The following is a 21095-nucleotide window of genomic DNA, read 5'->3' as shown; positions in this document are numbered from 1 at the left end:
ATCAACCAATATCTCATTGAATGACGGCAGAGGCTCGAGGGGCTGAATGGTGTACTCCTGTTCCTGTGTCAGCCTAGAAAGTGAGTGTAAGGAGGTGATGAGCTCTGGAAAACCCCGAACCCTGGGATGCTAAGGCCCATCTCTGCACCTCCACTGCCTCTCTGCTTCAGATAGTGTGTCTCACCAGCAATCCAGCCTGGATCCTCCCTGGTCTGTGTGTCTCAGTAAACACACCAAGCAGTGCTCGGCAATTCTGACACCACCTTCTGATTTAGACACAGACTCTGCAGACAGATGAAGCAGATACTTTTATTTCTGTGTGCAGGGTACAAGCAGACAGCACTTTACAATTTATCAAACACTTTCAATACTTGGTTACAATGATATACTTTGTTTCCTATTAAACTCTGCAGAATACAACATTTAAAACCAGCTCATCAAACTCTGAAACACAGTTGCAGTTTTAGATGAGGTTGATCTGAATATGAAAGACAGACAGACAGACTTGCATTTATATAGCGCCTTTCACAGCCTCAGGCTGCCCAAAGTGCTTTACAGCCAATGAAGTACTTTTGAATGTAGTCACTGTTGTGATATAGGGAAACGCGTGGAGATAGAGAGTCTGGAGCAAGGTGTAAATAATACAAACAACAGGTTTAGTTCATGCTTCTGGGATGTAACTAAGCCCCGAATCGCTGTGTTTTTAATAAATGCCGCTTCTATTGTGCAGTTTAATAACAGCGCTGGGCAGCAGAGGTGTTGCACTAATTCATCTCAAACACCGCCATGTAGCGCCACCTTCCGCCTGTGGAGCAACATTACAGGCAGGAAGGTCACCGGGTTCCTGCAGCTCACAGCTCATTCCACCCAGTCAGTTCCTCTCTACAATTCACCATCCATTGGTTTCTTCTCTCCCCCTCCTTCTATTCCCCAGCCCTACACAGGCCCTTGCTGATCTTTCAGTTCCCAGTTCCGATGCAGGGTGTATTCCCGGAATGTTAACCTGTCTTCTCTCTCCACAGGTGATGACCTTGTCCACTCTCTATTCTAAACACTCCACACGCTTGAAGTTTCTGATCATTTCCATCCCCTGGGTTTTCCCATGTTTCTGACACTCCCTCCTGTTCCCTTTTGATTTCACTTCTATCTGGTGCCCCTTTTACTTTTTCCTTCCCTCGGGTATTATTTAATTTGCCGTGTCTCGGATGGTCCCTTTGTCATGTCCTTCCCACTGGTGTTCTATCTCACCCTAGTTCCTCTCCCCTGCCCCTCTTTACCTTTAACTTCCCAGCTGGAGTCTGTGGTTCCCTTGGTGTATTTCTGCCCCTGTTTTAATTCTCCTCTGTCTCTGGGCCCCGATGATTCTCGATGTTCTTGAGGTTTTTATTAAATTTTACAGGAGTCTCTGGAGCAGTTGCCACGAGTTTGTTCCCCTGCACCGATTAAACAAACAAATCTCACCAACAAGACATTGTCACTCGGTTGTAGCCGCCCTGACCTCAGGTGACATTTGGACCATCCGCACCACCTGTGACTGAGACCGACGCCCATCAGTTTGCAGCTGGCAGGAGGCGGGGTGAAATTATGGGATGGACCCGTTAGTGACCTTTAACCCCGCAGATTGTCAGCGGGGCGGAGTTTTTCCCGCCGTCATTCGATCCCGGATTGAAGATGGGAAAGATTCTCTCAGTGAAAGTGTGGGTGAAAGTGTGGAGATGGGACATGTTGTCCGCATTGTAAAATGACACCTGTCCGCCCTCATAGTCCAGGTACAGCCCGATCTTCCGGGGATCCACACTCGGGGTGAGGCGGGTCGGTGAGGGGGAGGTGAGGGCAACATAGACACTTTCGGGGGACAGCCACACGGTCCAGTATCCGGTCTCAGGTCTCGGGTCGATTCCCCCTTTTCTAGCGACAGACTCTCGGGCCACTCCCACAATCCACTCAGTCTTGTTACCCACCTCCACCTCCCAGTAGTGTCTCCCTGATGTGAATCCCTCCGATCCCAGGACAAAGGGCCAGTAATCAAACCTCTCCGGGGTGTCAGGGAGCGGCTGCTGTTTGTCTCCGAGTCTCACACTGGTCCGGTCCTCAGACAGGATGAGCCGGGGATTCGCTGTGTTCGGATCCAGAGTCAGAGAGGCTGGAGCTGGGGAAAGTTAAAATAACACAGTCAGTGATTTAGTTTCTTGCTGTGATTTATTCAAACTCTTTCCTTTTTAAAGTGACCACCCGGGCTCTGGGTTGTGTTCATGGAATCTGCTGTCACTCCAGGGTTTACACCCTGGGGGTCGATTTACATCGTTTGCGGCCCCAAATCAGCGCCTGGAGATAAAGACCCGAGAAGCACTGGAGACAGCGGGGGGAGGTGGGGGATAGCAGGGGGAGGGGGGAATGGGAGAGAGCTGGGGGAGACAGATGGGGGGAGAAGAGAGAGACAGCGGGGGGAGGGGAGAGAGACAGCGGGGTGGAGAGAGACAGCAGCTTGAGGGGGAGACAGCGGGGTGGAGAGGTAGAGAGAGCGTATAGAGGGAGAGAGCGGGGAAAGGGGAGAAAGCGGGAGAGGGGGAGAGAGCAGGAGATGGAGCAGAGACAGCGGGGAAGGGGAGAGGGCAGGAGATGGGGCAGAGACAGTGGGGAAGGGGAGAGGGCAGGAGATGGGGCAGAGACAGCGGGGAAGGGGAGAGAGCAGGAGATGGGGCAGAGACAGTGGGGAAGGGGAGAGGGCAGGAGATGGGGCAGAGACAGCGGGGAAGGGGAGAGAGCAGGAGATGGGGCAGAGACAGCGGGGAAGGGGAGAGAGCAGGAGATGGGACAGAGACAGCGGGGAATGGGAGAGCAGGAGATGGGGCAGAGACAGCGGGGAGGGGGAGAGAGCAGGAGATGGGGCAGAGAGAGTGGGGCGGGGGAGAGAGCAGGAGATGGGGCAGAGACAGTGGGGAAGGGGAGAGAGCAGGAGATGGGGCAGAGACAGCGGGGAGGGGGAGAGAGCAGGAGATGGGGCAGAGACAGCGGGGAAGGGGAGAGGGCAGGAGATGGGGCAGAGACAGTGGGGAAGGGGAGAGAGCAGGAGCTGGGGCAGAGACAGTGGGGAGGGGGAGAGAGCAGGAGATGGGGCAGAGACAGTGGGGAAGGGGAGAGAGCAGGAGATGGGGCAGAGACAGTGGGGAAGGGGAGAGAGCAGGAGCTGGGGCAGAGACAGCGGGGAGGGGGAGAGAGCAGGAGATGGGGCAGAGACAGCGGGGAGGGGGAGAGAGCAGGAGTTGGGGCAGAGACAGCGGGGAAGGGGAGAGAGCAGGAGATGGGGCAGAGACAGTGGGGAAGGGGAGAGAGAGCGGGGAAGGGGAGAGAGCAGGAGATGGGGCAGAGACAGCGGGGAGGGGGAGAGAGCAGGAGATGGGGCAGAGACAGCGGGGAGGGGGAGAGAGCAGGAGATGGGGCAGAGAGCTGGGAAGGGGAGAGAGCAGGAGATGGGGCAGAGAGAGCGGGGAGGGGGAGAGAGCAGGAGGAGGGGCAGAGACAGCGGGGAGGGGGAGAGAGCAGGAGGAGGGGCAGAGACAGCGGGGAGGGGGAGAGAGCAGGAGATGGGGCAGAGAGCACGGGGAGGGGGAGAGAGCAGGAGATGGGGCAGAGACAGCGGGGAAGGGGAGAGAGCAGGAGATGGGGCAGAGACAGCGGGGAGGGGGAGAGAGCAGGAGATGGGGCAGAGACAGCAGGGAGGGGGAGAGAGCAGGAGATGGGGCAGAGACAGCAGGGAGGGGGAGAGAGCAGGAGGAGGGGCAGAGACAGCGGGGAAGGGGAGAGAGCAGGAGATGGGGCAGAGACAGCGGGGAAGGGGAGAGAGCAGGAGATGGGGCAGAGACAGCGGGGAGGGGGAGAGAGCAGGAGATGGGGCAGAGAGAGTGGGGAGGGGGAGAGAGCAGGAGATGGGGCAGAGAGTGGGGAGGGGGAGAGAGCAGGAGATGGGGCAGAGAGAGCGGGGAGGGGGAGAGAGCAGGAGAAGGGGCAGAGACAGCGGGGAGGGGGAGAGAGCAGGAGATGGGGCAGCGAGAGCGGGGAGGGGGAGAGAGTAGGAGATGGGGCAGAGACAGCGGGGAAGGGGAGAGAGCAGGAGAAGGGGCAGAGACAGCGGGGAGGGGGAGAGAGCAGGAGATGGGGCAGAGAGAGCGGGGAGGGGGAGAGAGCAGGAGATGGGGCAGAGAGAGCGGGGAGGGGGAGAGAGCAGGAGATGGGGCAGAGACAGTGGGGAAGGGGAGAGAGCAGGAGATGGGGCAGAGACAGCGGGGAAGGGGAGAGAGCAGGAGATGGGGCAGAGACAGCGGGGAGGGGGAGAGAGCAGGAGATGGGGCAGAGAGAGCGGGGAGGGGGAGAGAGCAGGAGATGGGGCAGAGAGAGCGGGGGAGGGGAGATAGCAGGAGATGGGGCAGAGACAGCGGGGAGGGGGAGAGAGCAGGAGATGGGGCAGAGACAGCGGGGCAGGAGAGAGAGCAGGAGGAGGGGCAGAGACAGCCGGGAGGGGGAGAGAGCAGGAGATGGGGCAGAGACAGCGGGGAGGGGGAGAGAGCAGGAGATGGGGCAGAGACAGTGGGGAGGGGGAGAGAGCAGGAGGAGGGGCAGAGACAGCGGGGAGGGGGAGAGAGCAGGAGATGGGGCAGAGACAGCGGGGAGGGGGAGAGAGCAGGAGATGGGGCAGAGACAGCGGGGAGGGGGAGAGCAGGAGATGGGGCAGAGACAGCGGGGAAGGGGAGAGCAGGAGATGGGGCAGAGACAGCGGGGAGGGGGAGAGCAGGAGATGGGGCAGAGACAGTGGGGAAGGGGAGAGCAGGAGATGGGGCAGAGACAGCGGGGAAGGGGAGAGCAGGAGATGGGGCAGAGACAGTGGGGAGGGGAAGAGAGCAGGAGATGGGGCAGAGACAGCGGGAGGGGGAGAGAGCAGGAGATGGGGCAGAGACAGCGGGGAAGGGGAGAGCAGGAGATGGGGCAGAGACAGTGGGGAAGGGGAGAGAGCAGGAGATGGGGCAGAGACAGCGGGGAGGGGGAGAGAGCAGGAGATGGGGCAGAGACAGCGGGGAGGGGGAGAGAGCAGGAGATGGGGCAGAGACAGCGGGGAGGGGGAGAGAGCAGGAGATGGGGCAGAGACAGCGGGGAGGGGGAGAGAGCAGGAGATGGGGCAGAGACAGCGGGGAGGGGGAGAGAGCAGGAGGAGGGGCAGAGGCAGCGGGGAGGGGGAGAGAGCAGGAGATGTGGCAGAGACAGTGGGGAGGGGGAGAGAGCAGGAGGAGGGGGCAGAGACAGCGGGGCGGGCGAGAGAGCAGGAGATGGGGCAGAGACAGCGGGGAGGGGGAGAGAGCAGGAGATGGGACAGAGACAGCGGGGAAGGGGAGAGCAGGAGATGGGGCAGAGACAGTGGGGAAGGGGAGAGAGCAGGAGAAGGGGCAGAGACAGCGGGGAGGGGGAGAGAGCAGGAGATGGGGCAGAGACAGCGGGGAGGGGGAGAGAGCAGGAGGAGGGGCAGAGACAGCGGGGAGGGGGAGAGAGCAGGAGATGGGGCAGAGAGAGCGGGGAAGGGGAGAGAGCAGGAGATGGGGCAGACAGAGCGGGGAGGGGGAGAGAGCAGGAGATGGGGCAGAGACAGCGGGGAAGGGGAGAGAGCAGGAGATGGGGCAGAGACAGCGGGGAGGGGGAGAGAGCAGGAGATGGGGCAGAGACAGCGGGGAAGGGGAGAGCAGGAGATGGGGCAGAGACAGTGGGGAAGGGGAGAGAGCAGGAGATGGAGCAGAGAGAGCGGGGAAGGGGAGAGAGCAGGAGGGAGGGCGGGAAGCAGGGGAGACAGCGGTGCGGGAGAGCTGGGGAGGAGAGGGAGCGAGGGGAGGTGAATCAGGGGGGAGGGGTGAGAGAGTGTGGGGAGGGGCGAGTCAGGGGAGGGGAGAGAGAGCGTGGGGAGGGGGGAAGGGGAGAGAGAGCAGGGAGGGGGAGTCATAGAAACATAGAAGATAGGAGCAGGAGTTGGCCATTCGGCCCTTCGAGCCTGCTCCGCCATTCAATGAGATCATGGCTGATCATCCAAATTCAGTACTCTGTCCCTGCCTTCTCCCCATATCCCTTGATCCCTTTAGCCTCAAGAAATATATCCAACTCTTTCTTGAATATATTTAATGAACTGGCCTCCACCGCCCTCTGTGGCAGAGAATTCCACAGGTTCACCACTCTCTGGGTGAAGAAATTCCTCCTCATTTCAGTCCTAAATGGCTTACCCCTTATCCTTAGACTATGACCCCTGGTTCTGGACTCCCCGGACATCAGAAACATCCTTCCTGCATCTAGTCTGTCCAGACCTGACAGAATTTTATAGGTTTCAATGAGATCCCCTCTCAATCTTCTAAACTCCAGTGAGTATAAGCCGAATCGACACAATCTCTCCTCATATGTCATTCCTGCCATCCCAGGTATCAGCCTGGTGAATCTTCGCTGCACTCCCTCCATGGCAAGAACATCCTTCCTCAGGTAAGGTGACCAAAACTGCACACAATACTCAAGGTGTGGTCTCACCAAGGCCCTGTACAACTGTAGCAAGACATCCTTGTTCCTGTACTCGAACCCTCTTGCTACGAATGCCAACATACCATTTGCCTTCTTAACCGCCTGCTGCACCTGCATGCTTACCTTCAGCGACTGGTGCACAAGGACACCCAGGTCTCTTTGCACTTCCCCTTCTCCCAATCTATTGCCATTCAGATAATAATCTGCCTTCCTGTTTTTGCCACCAAAGTGGATAACCTCACATTTATCCACATCATAGTGCATTTGCCATGTTTCTGCCCATTCACCCAACCTGTCCAAATCATACTGGAGTTTCACGACATCCTCCTCACAGCTTACCCTCCCACCCAGCTTTGTGTCATCTGCAAATTTGGAGATATTACATCCAATTCCCTCGTCCAGATCATTAATATATATATTGTGAACAGCTGGGGTCCTAGGACCGATCCTTGCGGTACCCCACTAGTCACTGCCTGCCACTCGGAAAACGACCCGTTTATTCCAACTCTTTGCTTTCTGTCTGCCAACCAATTCTCTATCCAAGTCAATACCTTGCCCCCAATCCCATGTGTCTTAATTTTGCACGCTAATCTCTTATTGAAAGCCTTCTGAAAGTCCAAATACACCACATCCACTGGTTCTCCCTTATCTATTTTACCAGTTACATCCTCAAAGAATTCCAGTAGATTAGTCAAGCATGATTTACCTGTTGTAAATCCATGTTGACTTTGTCCGATCCTGTCACTGCATTCCAAGTGCTCTGCTATTACATCTTTTTTAATAGTCTCTAGCATTTTCCCCACTACCGATGTCAGGCTTACCGGTCTATAACTCCCCGCTTTTTTTCTACCACCTTTTTTGAATAGTGGGGTAACATTAGCTACCCTCCAATCCATGGGTACCGTTCCAGAGTCTATCGAGTTCTGAAAGATGACCAGCAATGCATCTACTATCTCTAGGGCCACTTCCTTAAGTACCCTGGGATGTAGACCATCAGGCCCTGGGGATTTATCGGCCTTCAGTCCCATCAATTTTCCTAACACCATTTCCCTACAAATACTGATTTCTTTCAGTTCCTCCCTTTCATCAGACCCTATGTTCCCCGGCATCTGTGGGAGGTTATTTGTGTCCTCCTTTGTGAAGACAGAACCAAAGCATGCATTTAGTTGGTCTGCCATTTCCTTGTTTCCCATGATAAATTCCCCTGATTCTGACTGTAAGGGACCTACGCTTGACTTCACTAATCTTTTTCTCTTCACATATCTATAAAAGCTTTTACAGTCAGTTTTTATGTTCCCTGCCAGCTTACTCTCATATTCTATTTTCACTTTCTTAATTAATCCCTTTGTCCTCCTGTGTTGACTCCTAAACTGCTCCCAATCCTCAGGATTATTGCTTTTTCTAGCCAATTTATATGTCCTCTCCTTGGATCTTATGCTATCCCTAATTTCCCTTGTTAGCCACGGTTGAGTCACCTTTTTTGTTTTATTTTTACGCCAAACTGGGATGAACAAATTCTGTAGCTCATCCATTTGGTCTTTGAATGTTTGCCATTGCCTATCCACCGTCAACCCTTTGAGTGCCATTCCCCAATCAATCCTACCCAACTCGCTCCTCAGACCATCGTAGTTTCCTTTATTTAAATTGAGGACCCTTGTCTGAGTCAACTTCTTCATTCTCCATCTTAATGAAGAATTCGATCATATTATGATTGCTCCGACCCAAGGGGCCTCGTACAACAAGATTGCTAATTAATCCTTTCTCGTTACATAATACCCAGTCTAAGATGATCTGATCTCTGGTTAGTTCCTCGACATATTGGTCCAGGAAACCATCCCGTAAACACTCCAGGAATTCCTCCTCCACGGTATTGTTACTAATTTGGTTGGCCCAATCTATATGTAGATTAAAGTCACCCATGATGACAACTGTGCCCTTATTGCACGCTTCTTTAATTTCCCTTTTAATGCCATCCCCAACCTCCGCCTTACTGTTTGGAGGTCTATATACCACTCCCACGAATGTTTTTTTCCCCTTAGTATTTCTCAATTCTACCCATACAGATTCCACATCATCAGAGCTAATATCCTTCATTACAATTGTATTAATCCCTTCTTTAACCAGTAATGCTACCCCACCTCCCTTTCCTGAATATCGAATACCCCTGGATGTTGAGTTCCCAGTCTTGGCCATCCTTGAGCCACGTTTCCATAATCCCAACCAAATCATATTCGTTTACCTCTATTTGCGCAGCCAATTCATCCACCTTATTACAAATGCTCCTCGCATTAAGACACAAAGCCTTCAGGCTTGTTTTTTTAACGCTCTTAGACCTATTAGAATTATTATTTACTGTGGCCACATTTGATTTAAACCGTTGATTTCTCTGACTGCCACTTTTGTTTTTCTCCTTCCTATCTTTTGCTTTTATCCCTGCTTTCCTTTCCTCTGTCTCCCTGCTCAGGTTCCCAACCCCCTGCCATTTTAGTTTAAACCCCCCCGAACAGTGCTAGCAAACCTCCCCACAAGGATATTTGTCCCGCTCTGGTTCAGGTGCAACCCGTCCGACTTGTACAAGTCCCACCTTCCCCAGAAGCAGGCCCAGTGATCCAGGAAACTAAAGCCCTCCCTCCTGCACCAACTCTTTAGCCACGCATTCATCTGCTCTATCCTCCTATTCCTATACTCACTAGCACGTGGCACCAGGAGTAATCCAGAGGTTACAACCTTTGAGGTCCTACTCTTTAATCTGCTACCTAGCTCCCTAAATTCTTGCTGCAGGACCTCATCCCTCTTCCTACCTATGTCGTTGGTCCCAATGTGAACCACGACCTCTGCCTGTTCACCCTCCCCCTTCAGAATGCCCTGCAGCCATTCAGTGACATCCTTGACCCTGGCACCAGGGAGGCAACAAACCATCCTGGAGTCACGTCTACGGCCACAGAAACACCTATCTGTTCCCCTTACGATAGAATCCCCTACCACTATTGCTCTCCCACTCTTTTTCCTCCCTTCCTGAGCAGCAGAAGCACCCCTGGTGCCAGGAAGTTGGCTGCTGCTGCCTTCCCCTGGTGAATCATCCCCCTCAACAGTATCCAAATTGGTATACCTGTTTGAAAGGGGGATGGCCACAGGGGTCCCCTGCACTACCTGCCTGCTTCTATTGCTCCGCCTGGTGGTCACCCATTTCCCTTCTGCCTGTGCAGCCCTACCCTGCGGCGTGACCAACTCATCAAATGTGTAATCCACGACCCTCTCAGCATTGTGAATGCTCCACAACCCATCCATCCGCAGCTCCAGCGCCTCAATACAGCCCGTTAGTAGCTGCAGCTGGATGCATTTCCAGCACACATGGTCGTCAGGGACACTGGCAGCGTCCCTGAATTCCCACATAGAGCAAAAGGAGCATAACACGGGGCTGGGCTCTCCTGGCATGACTTACCCCTTTAATTAATTTAACTTAATTCAATACCACCAGTTAAAGATATACTGTAGGGCGCTTATTTACCAACTGTCCCCACTACACCACAGAGACCCAAGAAAATATAAACCGCAGAATTTAAGCTTGTAATGAAAAGGAGAAAGAAATACTCACCAACCAATCACTTACCTGCTTCCTGGTGATGTCACACTTGGATTACTTTTTACCTCTCTCCCCTGCTGCTGAATTGGTCGGGCCTCGCCTCGCTCCTCCTTTTAACTGCCGCCTCGCCTCGTACCTCACGCAGGTCCACTCTGGTCGGGCCTCACTCCTCACTGCACTCCCAGGTCAGCCGCTGTGGTCGGGCCTCGCCTCGCTCCTCCTTTTAACTGCCGCCTCGCCTCGTACCTCACGCAGGTCCACTCTGGTCGGGCCTCACTCCTCACTGCACTCCCAGGTCAGCCGCTGTGGTCGGGCCTCGCCTCGCTCCTCCTTTTAACTGCCGCCTCGCCTCGTACCTCACGCAGGTCCACTCTGGTCGGGCCTCACTCCTCACTGCACTCCCAGGTCAGCCGCTGTGGTCGGGCCTCGCCTCGCTCCTCCTTTTAACTGCCGCCTCGCCTTGTACCTCACGCAGGTCCGCTCTGGTCGGGCCTCGCTCCTCACTGCACTCCCAGGTCAGCCGCTGTGGTCGGGTCTCGCCTCGCTCCTCCTTTTAACTGCCGCCTCGCCTCGTACCTCACGCAGGTCCACTCTGGTCGGGCCTCACTCCTCACTGCACTCCCAGGTCAGCCGCTGTGGTCGGGCCTCACCTCGCTGCTCCTTTTAACTGTCGCCTCGCCTCGTACCTCACGCAGGTCCACTCTGGTCGGGCCTCACTCCTCACTGCACTCCCAGGTCAGCCGCTGTGGTCGGGCCTCGCCTCGCTCCTCCTTTTAACTGCCGCCTCGCCTCGTACCTCACGCAGGTCCACTCTGGTCGGGCCTCACTCCTCACTGCACTCCCAGGTCAGACGCTGTGGTCGGGCCTCGCCTCGCTCCTCCTTTTAACTGCCGCCTCGCCTTGTACCTCACGCAGGTCCACTCTGGTCGGGCCTCACTCCTCACTGCACTCCCAGGTCAGCCGCTGTGGTCGGGCCTCACCTCGCTGCTCCTTTTAACTGCCGCCTCGTACCTCACGCAGGTCCGCTCTGGTCGGACCTCGCTCCTCACTGCACTCCCAGGTCAGCCGCTGTGGTCGGGCCTCGCCTCGCTCCTCCATTTAACTGCCGCCTCGCCTCGTACCTCACGCAGGTCCGCTCTGGTCGGGCCTCGCTCCTCACTGCACTCACAGGTCAGCCGCTGTGGTCGGGCCTCGCCTCACTCCTCCTTTTAACTGCCGCCTCGCCTCGTACCTCACGCAGGTCCACTCTGGTCGGGCCTCGCTCCTCACTGCACTCCCAGGTCAGCCGCTCCTCACTGCACTCCTGTGAATCAGGGGGGAGGGGAGAGAGAGTGGGGGAGGGGGGAGTCAGGGGGGAGGGGAGAGAGAGCGGGGGGGGTGAGTCGGTGGGGGGAGGGGGGAGAGCGGCGGGAGGGGGCGGGCGAAAGAAGCCTGTCTTGACACCAGAAAAATGACGCAGCACAATTACCGGTGGGACTAGAACCATAGAATCTTACATCACAGAAGGAGGTTATTCGGCCCATTGTGCCTGTGCTGGCTCTTTGAACAGTTGTCCAATTCAGTCCCACGCCCCAGCTTTTAGTTCTCGTCACATACATGTCCAAGTGCCTGATGAACTTTCCTATGGAATCTGCTTCCACCATCCATTCAGGGAGTTCATTCCAGATCATCACAACACTCTGTGTGGAACAATTTCTCCTCATTTCTCCACTAGTTCCTTTTGCCAATTATTTCAAACCTATGACCTTGGGCGCTGACACTGCACCGTTGATGGGCCTTCAATAACCACAAAACTAGAAGTTATAGACTTAAACAAGTTGGCTTTTAATCACTAAGATCAGAGCTAACATCTCAACACGCCGACTGGTTCACAGGAATGAGTCATACAGATCCTGGGATCTTTATGTAAGAGAAGTCAGGGGCGGAGCCAAGAGCCAAGACCTGGAACCTCCCAGGTTAGTCAGGAAAGAGGAAGTGAAACTATACACAGTGGGGGAGGGTAATATACATGAGTGCAAAACGAATACAGGATCAAGACAAACAGATTTCATTACACTCACCCCTTCTATAGATTTAGTCCATCGGGGTGATGTTTCTTAAAAGTTGGTATAAGTGAGTCTGTCGGGAGGTTTTGCAGTTCTCAGTGATCGGCGCAAAGCCAGTTGGGGTGCCTCTAGGGGAGTGGATTCTGGTTCCTCCGCTGTCCGGGCCTCCGCAGTGTCTTCCAGGTTAAAGTTGGGTATTGATACCTCTGGGCGTCCTGTCTCTTTGTAGTGTAGGTCTTCATCGGGTAGTCTCCCATCGTTCTCTCCGCTCCCCGAGGGAGCGAGGTCTTTTATGGAAACAGTGTCCTCTCACCCGTCAGAGTATTCGATATAGGCGTACTGAGGGTTTGCATGGAGGAGCTGTACCTTTTCCACAAGGGGGTCCGTTTTATGGCCTCTCACGTGCTTTCGCAATAGTACTGTCCCCGGAGACGTCAGCCACGCGGGTAGAGATATGCCCGAGGTGGATTTCCGGGGGAAAACGAACATCTTTTCGTGAGGGGTAGCGTTAGTGGCAGTACATAACAGAGACCTTATGGAGTGGAGCACATCTGGGAGGACTTCCTGCCAGCGGGAGGTCGGAAGGCCTTTTGACTTTAAGGCTAACGTGACAGCCTTCCAAACAGTAGCATTCTCCCTTTCCACTTGCCCATTACCCCGGGGGTTGTAGCTAGTGGTTCTGCCAGTGGCTATCCCCTTCGAGAGCAAGAACTGGCGCAGCTCGTCACTCATGAATGACATCCCCCTATTGCTGTGTATGTAGTTCGGCATGCCAAACATGCAGAATAGATTACAGAGACTCTTGATGACCGTGGCACTGGTAGGTTAGATTCAGCTTTAGGGCAGTTTTTAAAAATCTCGCAAGATTTAGATCGTGGTCTTGCTGGTTGTGCCCGCAGATAGTGACATTGTCCAGATAGGGGTAGGTAGCTTGTAGTTTATTCTCGTCAACCATGCGGTCCATCTCACGTTGGAAGACCGAGACGCCATTTGTTACCCCGAAGGGCACTCTGAGAAAATGGTAGAGGCGCCCGTTCGCCTCGAAGGCGGTGTATGGGCGGTCCTTCGTTCTAATGGGGAGCTGGTGATACGCGGATTTGAGGTCGATAGTCGAGAAGACTCGGTATTGCGCAATCTGGTTGACCATTTCTGATATGCGGGGTAAAGGGTAGGCGTCCAGCTGGGTATAAATAGTAACAGTCTGGCTGTAGTCAATTACCATCCGTTTCTTTTCGCTATTTTTAACTATGACTACTTGGGCATGCCACGGGCTGGTACTGCATTCAATAATGCCTTCCCGCAGGAGTCTGTCCACTTCCGCCTTGATAAAGTGTCTGTCTTCCAGACTGTACCATCTACCTTTGGTCGCTATGGGCCTACAGTTCGGAGCGAGATTAGCGAATAAAGAGGGCGGGCTGATTTTTAAGGTTGATAGGCCACAGACTGAGTGGCGGCTGGGACCCGCCATATGCTAGCGTGACACTTTCGTGGTGGCACTGGAAGTCCAGGCCCAAGATTACATTAACACAGAGTTCTGGCATCACGAGGAGTTTAAAATCCTTGTAGTCCGCGCCTTTTACAGTCAGTGTTACCACACAGTAGCCCAAAATGTCCGAAGTGTGGGGCTTAGCAGCCATAGCAATTCTGCTCCGTGTAGGGGTTACCGTTAATGAGTGCCGCCGTACCAGGCTAGGGTGGATAAAACTCTCGGTACTCCCACAGTCAATTAAACATTTCGTTAAATTCCCGTTTACCTGTATGTCCATCATGGATTTTGTCAACGGGTGTGGCCTGGATTGATCCACCGTGATCGAAGCCACTGTTGGGCCCTGGGCGGCCGTTGAGTTGGGAAAAGATGGCAGATCCCAAGATGGCGGCCCGCACGGCACGCACGAGGCAGTGACGGAGTTGGAAATTGGATTCCCCCTGCAGACTTTGCTAAAATGCCCCTTTTTCTTACATTTGAAGCATGTAGCGTCCTTCGCTGGGCATCGTTGTCTGGGGTGCTTGGCCTGGCCGCAGAAGTAGCATTTCAGGCCTCGAGACATTGCTGCTGTAGTAGGACTCCTGGGTGAACTTCTGTGTGGGGACTCTGGCGGCGTAGAGCTGGTCTGCGACCTGGATGGGGAAGATGGCTGATTCCAAGATGGCGGCCCCCTCTGGGCCACGTCCAGCGATTGCGCAGTGGCCACTGCCCTTTTTAAGTCCAGGACCTCCTTCTCCAGCAGTCTCTGCTGGATATAATTCGATTTGAGGCCCGTGATGAAGGAATCGTGGACCAATTCGTCAGAGTACGCGTTGGCCGTCACAGCCTTGCAGTTACAGTCCCGGACCAGGTCCTTTAGGCCCTGTAAGAAATCGTCCATTGATTCCTCTGGTCGCTGCCTGTGTGTAGCCAGCAGATGTCTGGCGTACACTTCATTTACCGGCCTCTGGTATTGGGCCTTCAGGATAGTGATGGCCCCCGTGTAAGAGGTGGTGTCCCGGATGAACGAATAAATCCGATGACTTACGTGAGTAGTCAGTAGACTCAGTTTATCTACCTCGCTAGCGGATGAGGCCCCCGCGAAGAGTTCGAAGCATTTGAGCCAGTGTCCAAATTGATTTGATGCTTCAGCAGAATGTGGATCCAAGTCCAGACGCTCTGGTTTTAGGAGTCGATCCATCCTAGTATTCTTTAGTGATTAAAATTGATGGGCCTTCAATAACCACAAAACTAGAAGTTATAGACTTAAACAAGTTGGCTTTTAATCACTAAGATCAGAGCTAACATCTCAACACGCCGACTGGTTCACAGGAATGAGTCATACAGATCCTGGGATCTTTATGTAAGAGAAGTCAGGGGCGGAGCCAAGACCTGGAACCTCCCAGGTTAGTCGGGAAAGAGGAAGTGAAACTATACACAGTGGGGGAGCGTAATATACATGAGTGCAAAACGAATACAGGATCAAGACAAACAGATTTCATTACAACCGTGAAATTGGTAAAACTGGCACAGCGAGGATCACTTTCTACACCCTGGTTTCCTGGCCCAGAAATTACTCTGCAGACGCAGACTTCAGAGTGCCTGGCAGACGTCACCCACACATCACTAATCAGCACTGTCGAGGGAGGGAGAGGGGGAAAGGACCAAAATCACAAGAAAAGGGAGAAGTGAAGGAAAAAATGTAAAAAGAACAAAATGAGGAGGGGAAAGCGAGAGAGATCAAAAAAAACGAGTGAAACTAAATTAAAAAGCTCAGCAGAGGAAATGGGAAAGACAGGATTAACCATGTACTCGAGACAAAGTCCCAGACACTCTTAGATTGATCACAATGAGCAGTGCAATTCAAGATCGAATACAACAGCAAGGGTCTGGTTCAGCCTGAGACAGTGGCCAAGGAGGGGGTGGAGTTGGTGGCCAGGATGCAGAGTTGCTGACAATTTCCAAACTGATGGCTTAAATCTTCACAATGTTTAACTGGAAAAAATTGTGGCTCCTCCATAACTGGATTCCAGATAATCTGTTGGACAACACACTGGTGGTGGAGGGATCAAGAGAGGTGGTGGAGAGGTAGCGCTGGGTACCATCGGTGTACATCTGGAAACTGAGCCTGTTTCTGTGGATGAGGTTGACAAGTGGCAACATGTAGATCAGTGAGAGAAGAAGACCAAGAATAAATACTTGAGAATCTCCTGGGGTGCCGTGCGGGGGCGGGAAGAGAAGCCATTGCTGGAGATACTCTGGCAACGATCGAATAGGCAAATGTGAACCAAGTAAAGGCAGTCCCACTGAGTAGGGCAATTGAGGAGAGACATTGGAGGAGAATGGTCAATGTTTGCAGAGAGCTCCAGGAGGATGAGGAGGGAAAATGCACTATACTCACTGTCACAGAACATGTCATTTGTGACCTTTATTAGGGCCACTTTGGGGCTATGATGACAGGGATGAAAATCTGGTTAGTGTGGTTCAAACATGCAATTATGGGAAAATGGCCAGGGATTTCAGAAGTGATCGCACGTTCAAGGACTTTGTAGAAGAAAGTAAGGTTGGAGATCAAGTGCAAGGACAGAGGGTGGGTAATTTTGAGGAAGGGTGTGATGACATTGGATTTGAAAAGGAGCTGGATAGGACGTGAGGAGAGGGAACCATTTACAATGTGAGCTAACATGGAAACCAGGAAGAGAAGTTGGGTGGGCAGCAGTTTAGTGGGAATGGGGTCAATGGAGCAGGTGGTGGGTCCAGCAGAGAATACAATCTCAGTAAGACAGGCAGCCTGGCTTCTGATTATTTTACATATCCATGGTGCAAGTAACCAAAGAGAATAATGCAGCGAGAGAATAAAAATAAAAATACCAAACATTGAACCAAATGTTGATGTTTTATCCAGTAGGAATATTGGTATAAAATATCAGAACATACATTGATGTGAATTTAGGAACTGAAGTAAAACTGTGAATAACTCAAAGCAGATCAAAGAAAGTGGGTGAGAGTCTAGGTGGAAGTGAGTGATGATGGGATTAGTGTCACTGTGCGAAGCTGCTTTCAAAGGTGATGCGATGACTTTCTAGCATGGTTCTAAACTAGGGTTTAAGCAGCTGTTTTCAAAGGCCACAAGGAAAGTACTGTTGTGAGTAAAATATTTCACAGGTAAGACAGAGTTACAGATCACTGTGGAGTAACTGAGTTGTCTGTGCTAGCTTGACCACCATCTTGACTTTCTTTGCTGAGCTTCCACAAGGTAAATATTAAATAAAGTTCTAAGTTTTAAAACTTTTTAAGGATCATCTCAGCAGCTGATGACAATCAAGAGAGAAATGAAAGATGTTATGAAACAAAGGATGTGCTCCTTCCAATCCATCCTTCTCCTGCTATGGAGTGGGGTGAAACGTAGTCACAGATTGAGCCGGGAAATAGCTGAGGAGGTGGACGGCCCAATGTCAAGGCAAAGATAATGAGAGACATGGAAACAGTAAAGCTGGGGATCATGCTTTGAAAATCAGAAGATACTGGCAAAATACTGTGGGCAATTATGCAGCAGCCGCGAAATAGGAATCCAGCGCTCCCGCACTGAACATTGGGGAAGCCTCATTAGTACATGCAAACCGGATCCCAGAATGTACATGGGACCCCAATGCAATCTTGGTCTTCCATTGGATGGAGCGTGAGCTGTGCAAGCCCCACCCAGCGGAACAGTCTGTAGAATGGCCGAACCTGTGGACCTTAAAGGGACCGCTGGAAACCCCATAGGGAATGATGCAAGGAGTTCGTTCTCTCCGGTGTCCTGGGCAAGATTTATCCCTCAACCAACATCACCAAAACAGGCTATCTGGTCATTATCACATTGCTGTTTGTGGGAACTTGCTGTGCAGAAATTGGTTGTGGTGTTTCCTACATTACAACAGTGACTACACTTTAAAACTTTTCATTGGCTGTAAAGCGCTTTGGGACGCCCGGAGGTCGTGAAAGGCGCGATATCAAAACACGTTCTTTCTTTTTCTTCTCTTTTCTAACAGTTTCTCTGTGGCCAGGAGGTTCCTGAATTGTCCTGCCTGCTGCTGGCTGCTCCTCGGCTTTGCCCCCCCACACCCCTCCCCAATGCATCTTCCTGCCATTTTCTCAGTTTGAGACTATCGCTACTTTGTTGTAGACTCTGTGACTGTGTTAAACCTGTGGATGTTTATCTTCTCTCTGCGGTTTAGGATCTTGAATACTTCAATAAGATCACCCCAAGCCCTCCCTTATCCAGAGCAAAGACTCCTGACTTCCAGACTAGACACGGACATCAGTGATCATTTAATCTGGGGTCCGGGGCCCGTTCAGTCTCTTCTCAGCTGGATTTATAAATCAGGAAAAGGAATATAAGAGTTTTACCGGGGTTAATGGCGTCTATCATTTCTCTCCACGCTGTGTACTGTAAAGGGCCGTTGAACTTTCCGATAGACAGGGCGCCATCTGCTACTGATAGTACTTGATCCTTGTCACTAATCCTGTAAATATTGAACAGTTGATGTTATAAATCGACATTAAACACTTTTCTGCGTTATTTTACCAAACTGTGCAGAGTTTCAGTAAAGAGCATGTCCTACCTCCTCTTCCGACAAGCTTCCTCCTGAAATAAATAAAACACAAACAGTGAGGAGGATAGTAAAAGACTTCAGGAGGACACAGACAGGCTGGTGAAATGAGCAAACACAGGGCAGGTAGAATTTAACACAGAGAAGTGTGAAGTGATGCATTTTGGAAGGAAGAATGAGGAGAGGCAAAATAAACTAAATGGTACAATTTTAAATGTGGTGCAGGAACAGAGAGACCTGGGGGATCACATTCACAAATCTTTAAGATAATTGGCAAAATAAGAGAGCGGGGATTTTTTAACAATGACTTGTGACGATCTGGAATGCACTGACTGACAGGCAGGAGGAAGCAGATTCCATTGTGATTTTCAAAAGGGAATTGGAAATAGACTTAAAGAGAAAAATGCAGGGTTGCGGGGAAAGAGCAGGGGGAGTGGTTCTAATTGCACAGCTCTTTCAAAGAGCTGGCACAGGCACAATGGGCCTTTTGTGCTGTGGGATTCTATGACTGTAAGAAGTTGAAAAGCCCGATTTGTGTGTCAGATACTGGAACTCAACATCAGTGTCACTCACAGACACAGTGACTCTCACACCCACCGCACCAGACACACCCACACACTCACAACATGGAACTGTAACTGGATTGCAATCTGAGTGCCAGGAAAATATTAAACTTGAGCAACACGGAAATAATTACAAGCAAAATATCAAGATCATGGCAACTCATTCCCGGGAGGTTGCAGGTATACCTGGGAATCTGCAGACAGTGTGGGAGCCGGTTAGTTCGGTGACAAGAACAGAACCGACCCGGAATAGACAAAACAATCGGTTTAAATCAGTTTCGAATTATTCAGCAAATGCTGCATTTATTTCAGTTATCATCGGTTATTTTGTGACTGTGTGAAGTTTCACTGAACTGACCCCAATATAATCCTCACCTTCAGAAATGTCAGCCCGTCCTCCTGCTCCATCTGTTTCTGCAACTTTGAGAGTTTCTCCTGAATAGAATTTAAATTCTCTTGAATTTCTCGGAGGTTTTTCTCCATTGTATCTAGAATCTCCCCCTCTTGTTCCCTGAGATCTCTGATTAAACGCTGCTCTTTCTCACTGAGAATCTGGTGCATTTTAGCGAACTCGGATGTGATGCGGGTCTGCAGACTGCTCGACTGTTCCTACCAAATGAAATGTGAAACATAATTAATGTACCGCGATAAAGGGAACAAAACTAACCGAGATCCCAGAAAATCAGTACAGGGAGACCTTACCCTAACTGCGGAAATCTGCTGTTTCTGTTTTAATTCCATTTCTAGAACCGCCGATTTCTTCTCTGTGAGAGAATCTAAGGAAGATTTCAGCTGATCCTGGGATTGGGAGAGAAAATCACAGAATAAAAGTGTTGGACCATGAAAATGTGATAAAATAATCAGGTGATCAAATCTGCTCCCTTTTACCTTGTAAATTCCAACAGCTTCTTTAATGGGCATGAAGCGGTGCTCTCTGTGTTCCCGCGCATCTCTACAAGTGTAACAGATCAATTTCTTGTCAGTTTCACAAAACAGCTTCAGTTCTTCCTGATGTTCCTCACAGTGAAGTTTACTTTCCTTCCCTTTCGGATTCAGGTTTAATTTTCGAGCTTTCTCGGCCAGATTCGCTAAGGCCCGACTGGCTCTGAGGTTTATTTCCAGAAACTCCGCTCTACATTCCGGGCAGGATTTTGTCTCCTTCTTTTCCCAACACTTTGTGATACAGGAGCGGCAGAAGTTGTGCCCACACTCCAGTGAAACCAGATCGGTGAAGAAATCCAGACAAATGGGACAATTTAAATCCTCTGTGAAACTCTCTGCCTGGTGTCTGGAAGCCATGATCAGTTTCAGTCCTTCCTGATTGAAACTGCTGGTGTGGTGTTTCCGGGGCGGAGCCTCCCCGGTTCCCAGTCTGAGATCACTCGTGTATCCCGGGAACTGCTGCTCACAGCGGGATGAAATAATGTCGGATTTACAAGGAGAAAAACAGACCATGACTTTCCAGGCTGCGCCCATCACCCGCCCGAGAGTCAAGTGGGCAGTTTGCTGAGGCTGGGAAAACGGAGAGAGAAAACTATGTAGTGAAATAGAGGAAAGTGAAAGGCAGACAGAAATAAATGGTAAAAGGGTGAGGAACAAAAAACAAAGGGCCAAACTAATTCATAAAAAATGTGAGCATAAAAAAAGCCTGAGGGTTTTATACCTTAATGCGAGAAGCATCAGGAACAAGGTAGATGAATTAGCTGTGGAAATAGAGGTTAATAATTATGATCTAATTGGGATTACGGAAACATGGTTGCAGGGTGAGCAGGGCTGGGAGCTTAACATACAGGGGTATTCAGTATTTAGGAAGGATCGACAAAAAAGAAAGGGAGGAGGGGTAGCATTGCTAGTAAAAGAGGGGATAAATGCAATTGAAAAGAAGGATATTAACTCAGTTAATACAGAATCTATATGGGTGGAGCTAAGAAATAGCGAGGGGCGAAAAACATTAATAGGAGTGGTATATAGGCCTCCAAATAGTAAAATAGAGGTTAGGGAGGGCATCACGAGGGAAATTAGAGAAGCGTGCAATAAGAGCACAGCTGTCATCATAGGTGACTTTAACTTACATATAGATTGGACTAGCCTAATCAGTAAAAATAATGAGGAGGAGGAATTCCTTGAGTGTTTAAGGGATGGTTATCTGGATCAATATGTCGAGGAACCAACTCGGGAACAGGCTATATTGGACTGGGTACTGTGCAATGAGAAGGGACTAATCAGTAATCTTGTTGTACGGGGACCCTTGGGTCAGAGCGATCATAACATGATCGATTTCTCACTCGAAATGGAGAGCGAAGAAAT

The 21095-nt window shown here is 51.4% G+C and overlaps 1 protein-coding gene across 2 annotated transcripts; it reads right to left on the bottom strand.

Moving 5' to 3' along the window:
- Nucleotides 1-1105: 1105 nt before the first annotated feature.
- Nucleotides 1106-20294, bottom strand: LOC147114243 (zinc-binding protein A33-like). 2 transcript variants are annotated; one of them, XM_085995913.1, is made up of 7 exons: nucleotides 19677-20292; nucleotides 19491-19586; nucleotides 19164-19397; nucleotides 18238-18260; nucleotides 18023-18138; nucleotides 1962-2149; nucleotides 1106-1433 (listed from the first exon to the last, which is right to left on the bottom strand). In XM_085995913.1, exons 1-7 carry the CDS (start codon nucleotides 20262-20264, stop codon nucleotides 1332-1334), a joined length of 1347 nt encoding a protein of 448 aa, XP_085852039.1. In that variant the 5' UTR covers nucleotides 20265-20292; the 3' UTR covers nucleotides 1106-1331. The 2 variants fall into 2 exon arrangements, with proteins under 2 accessions (XP_085852039.1, XP_085852038.1); XM_085995912.1 differs by lacking the exon at nucleotides 1106-1433 and having other exon boundaries at nucleotides 1475-2149; nucleotides 19677-20294.
- Nucleotides 20295-21095: the final 801 nt, after the last annotated feature.

The sequence above is a fragment of the Somniosus microcephalus genome, chromosome 8, assembly GCF_052327205.1.
Source record: "Somniosus microcephalus isolate GS21.2 chromosome 8, FLI_Smic_1.0, whole genome shotgun sequence".
Lineage (NCBI taxonomy): Eukaryota > Metazoa > Chordata > Chondrichthyes > Squaliformes > Somniosidae > Somniosus > Somniosus microcephalus.
The sequence above is the reverse complement of the archived record's forward strand: the minus strand, read 5'-3'. Positions and strand labels throughout refer to the sequence as shown.

Bases quoted from the DNA above. Each gene is read 5' to 3' on its own strand.
- LOC147114243 (XM_085995912.1), bottom strand. From the start codon at position 20,264: ATGGGCGCAGCCTGGAAAGTCATGGTCTGTTTTTCTCCTTGTAAATCC. The intron at 18,139-18,237 runs GTAGGACATGCT...CAATATTTACAG, and splicing joins GAAGCTTGTCGGAAGAGGAG to GATTAGTGACAAGGATCAAG. The intron at 2,150-18,022 runs GTAAAACTCTTA...AACTTTCCCCAG, and splicing joins GATAGACGCCATTAACCCCG to CTCCAGCCTCTCTGACTCTG.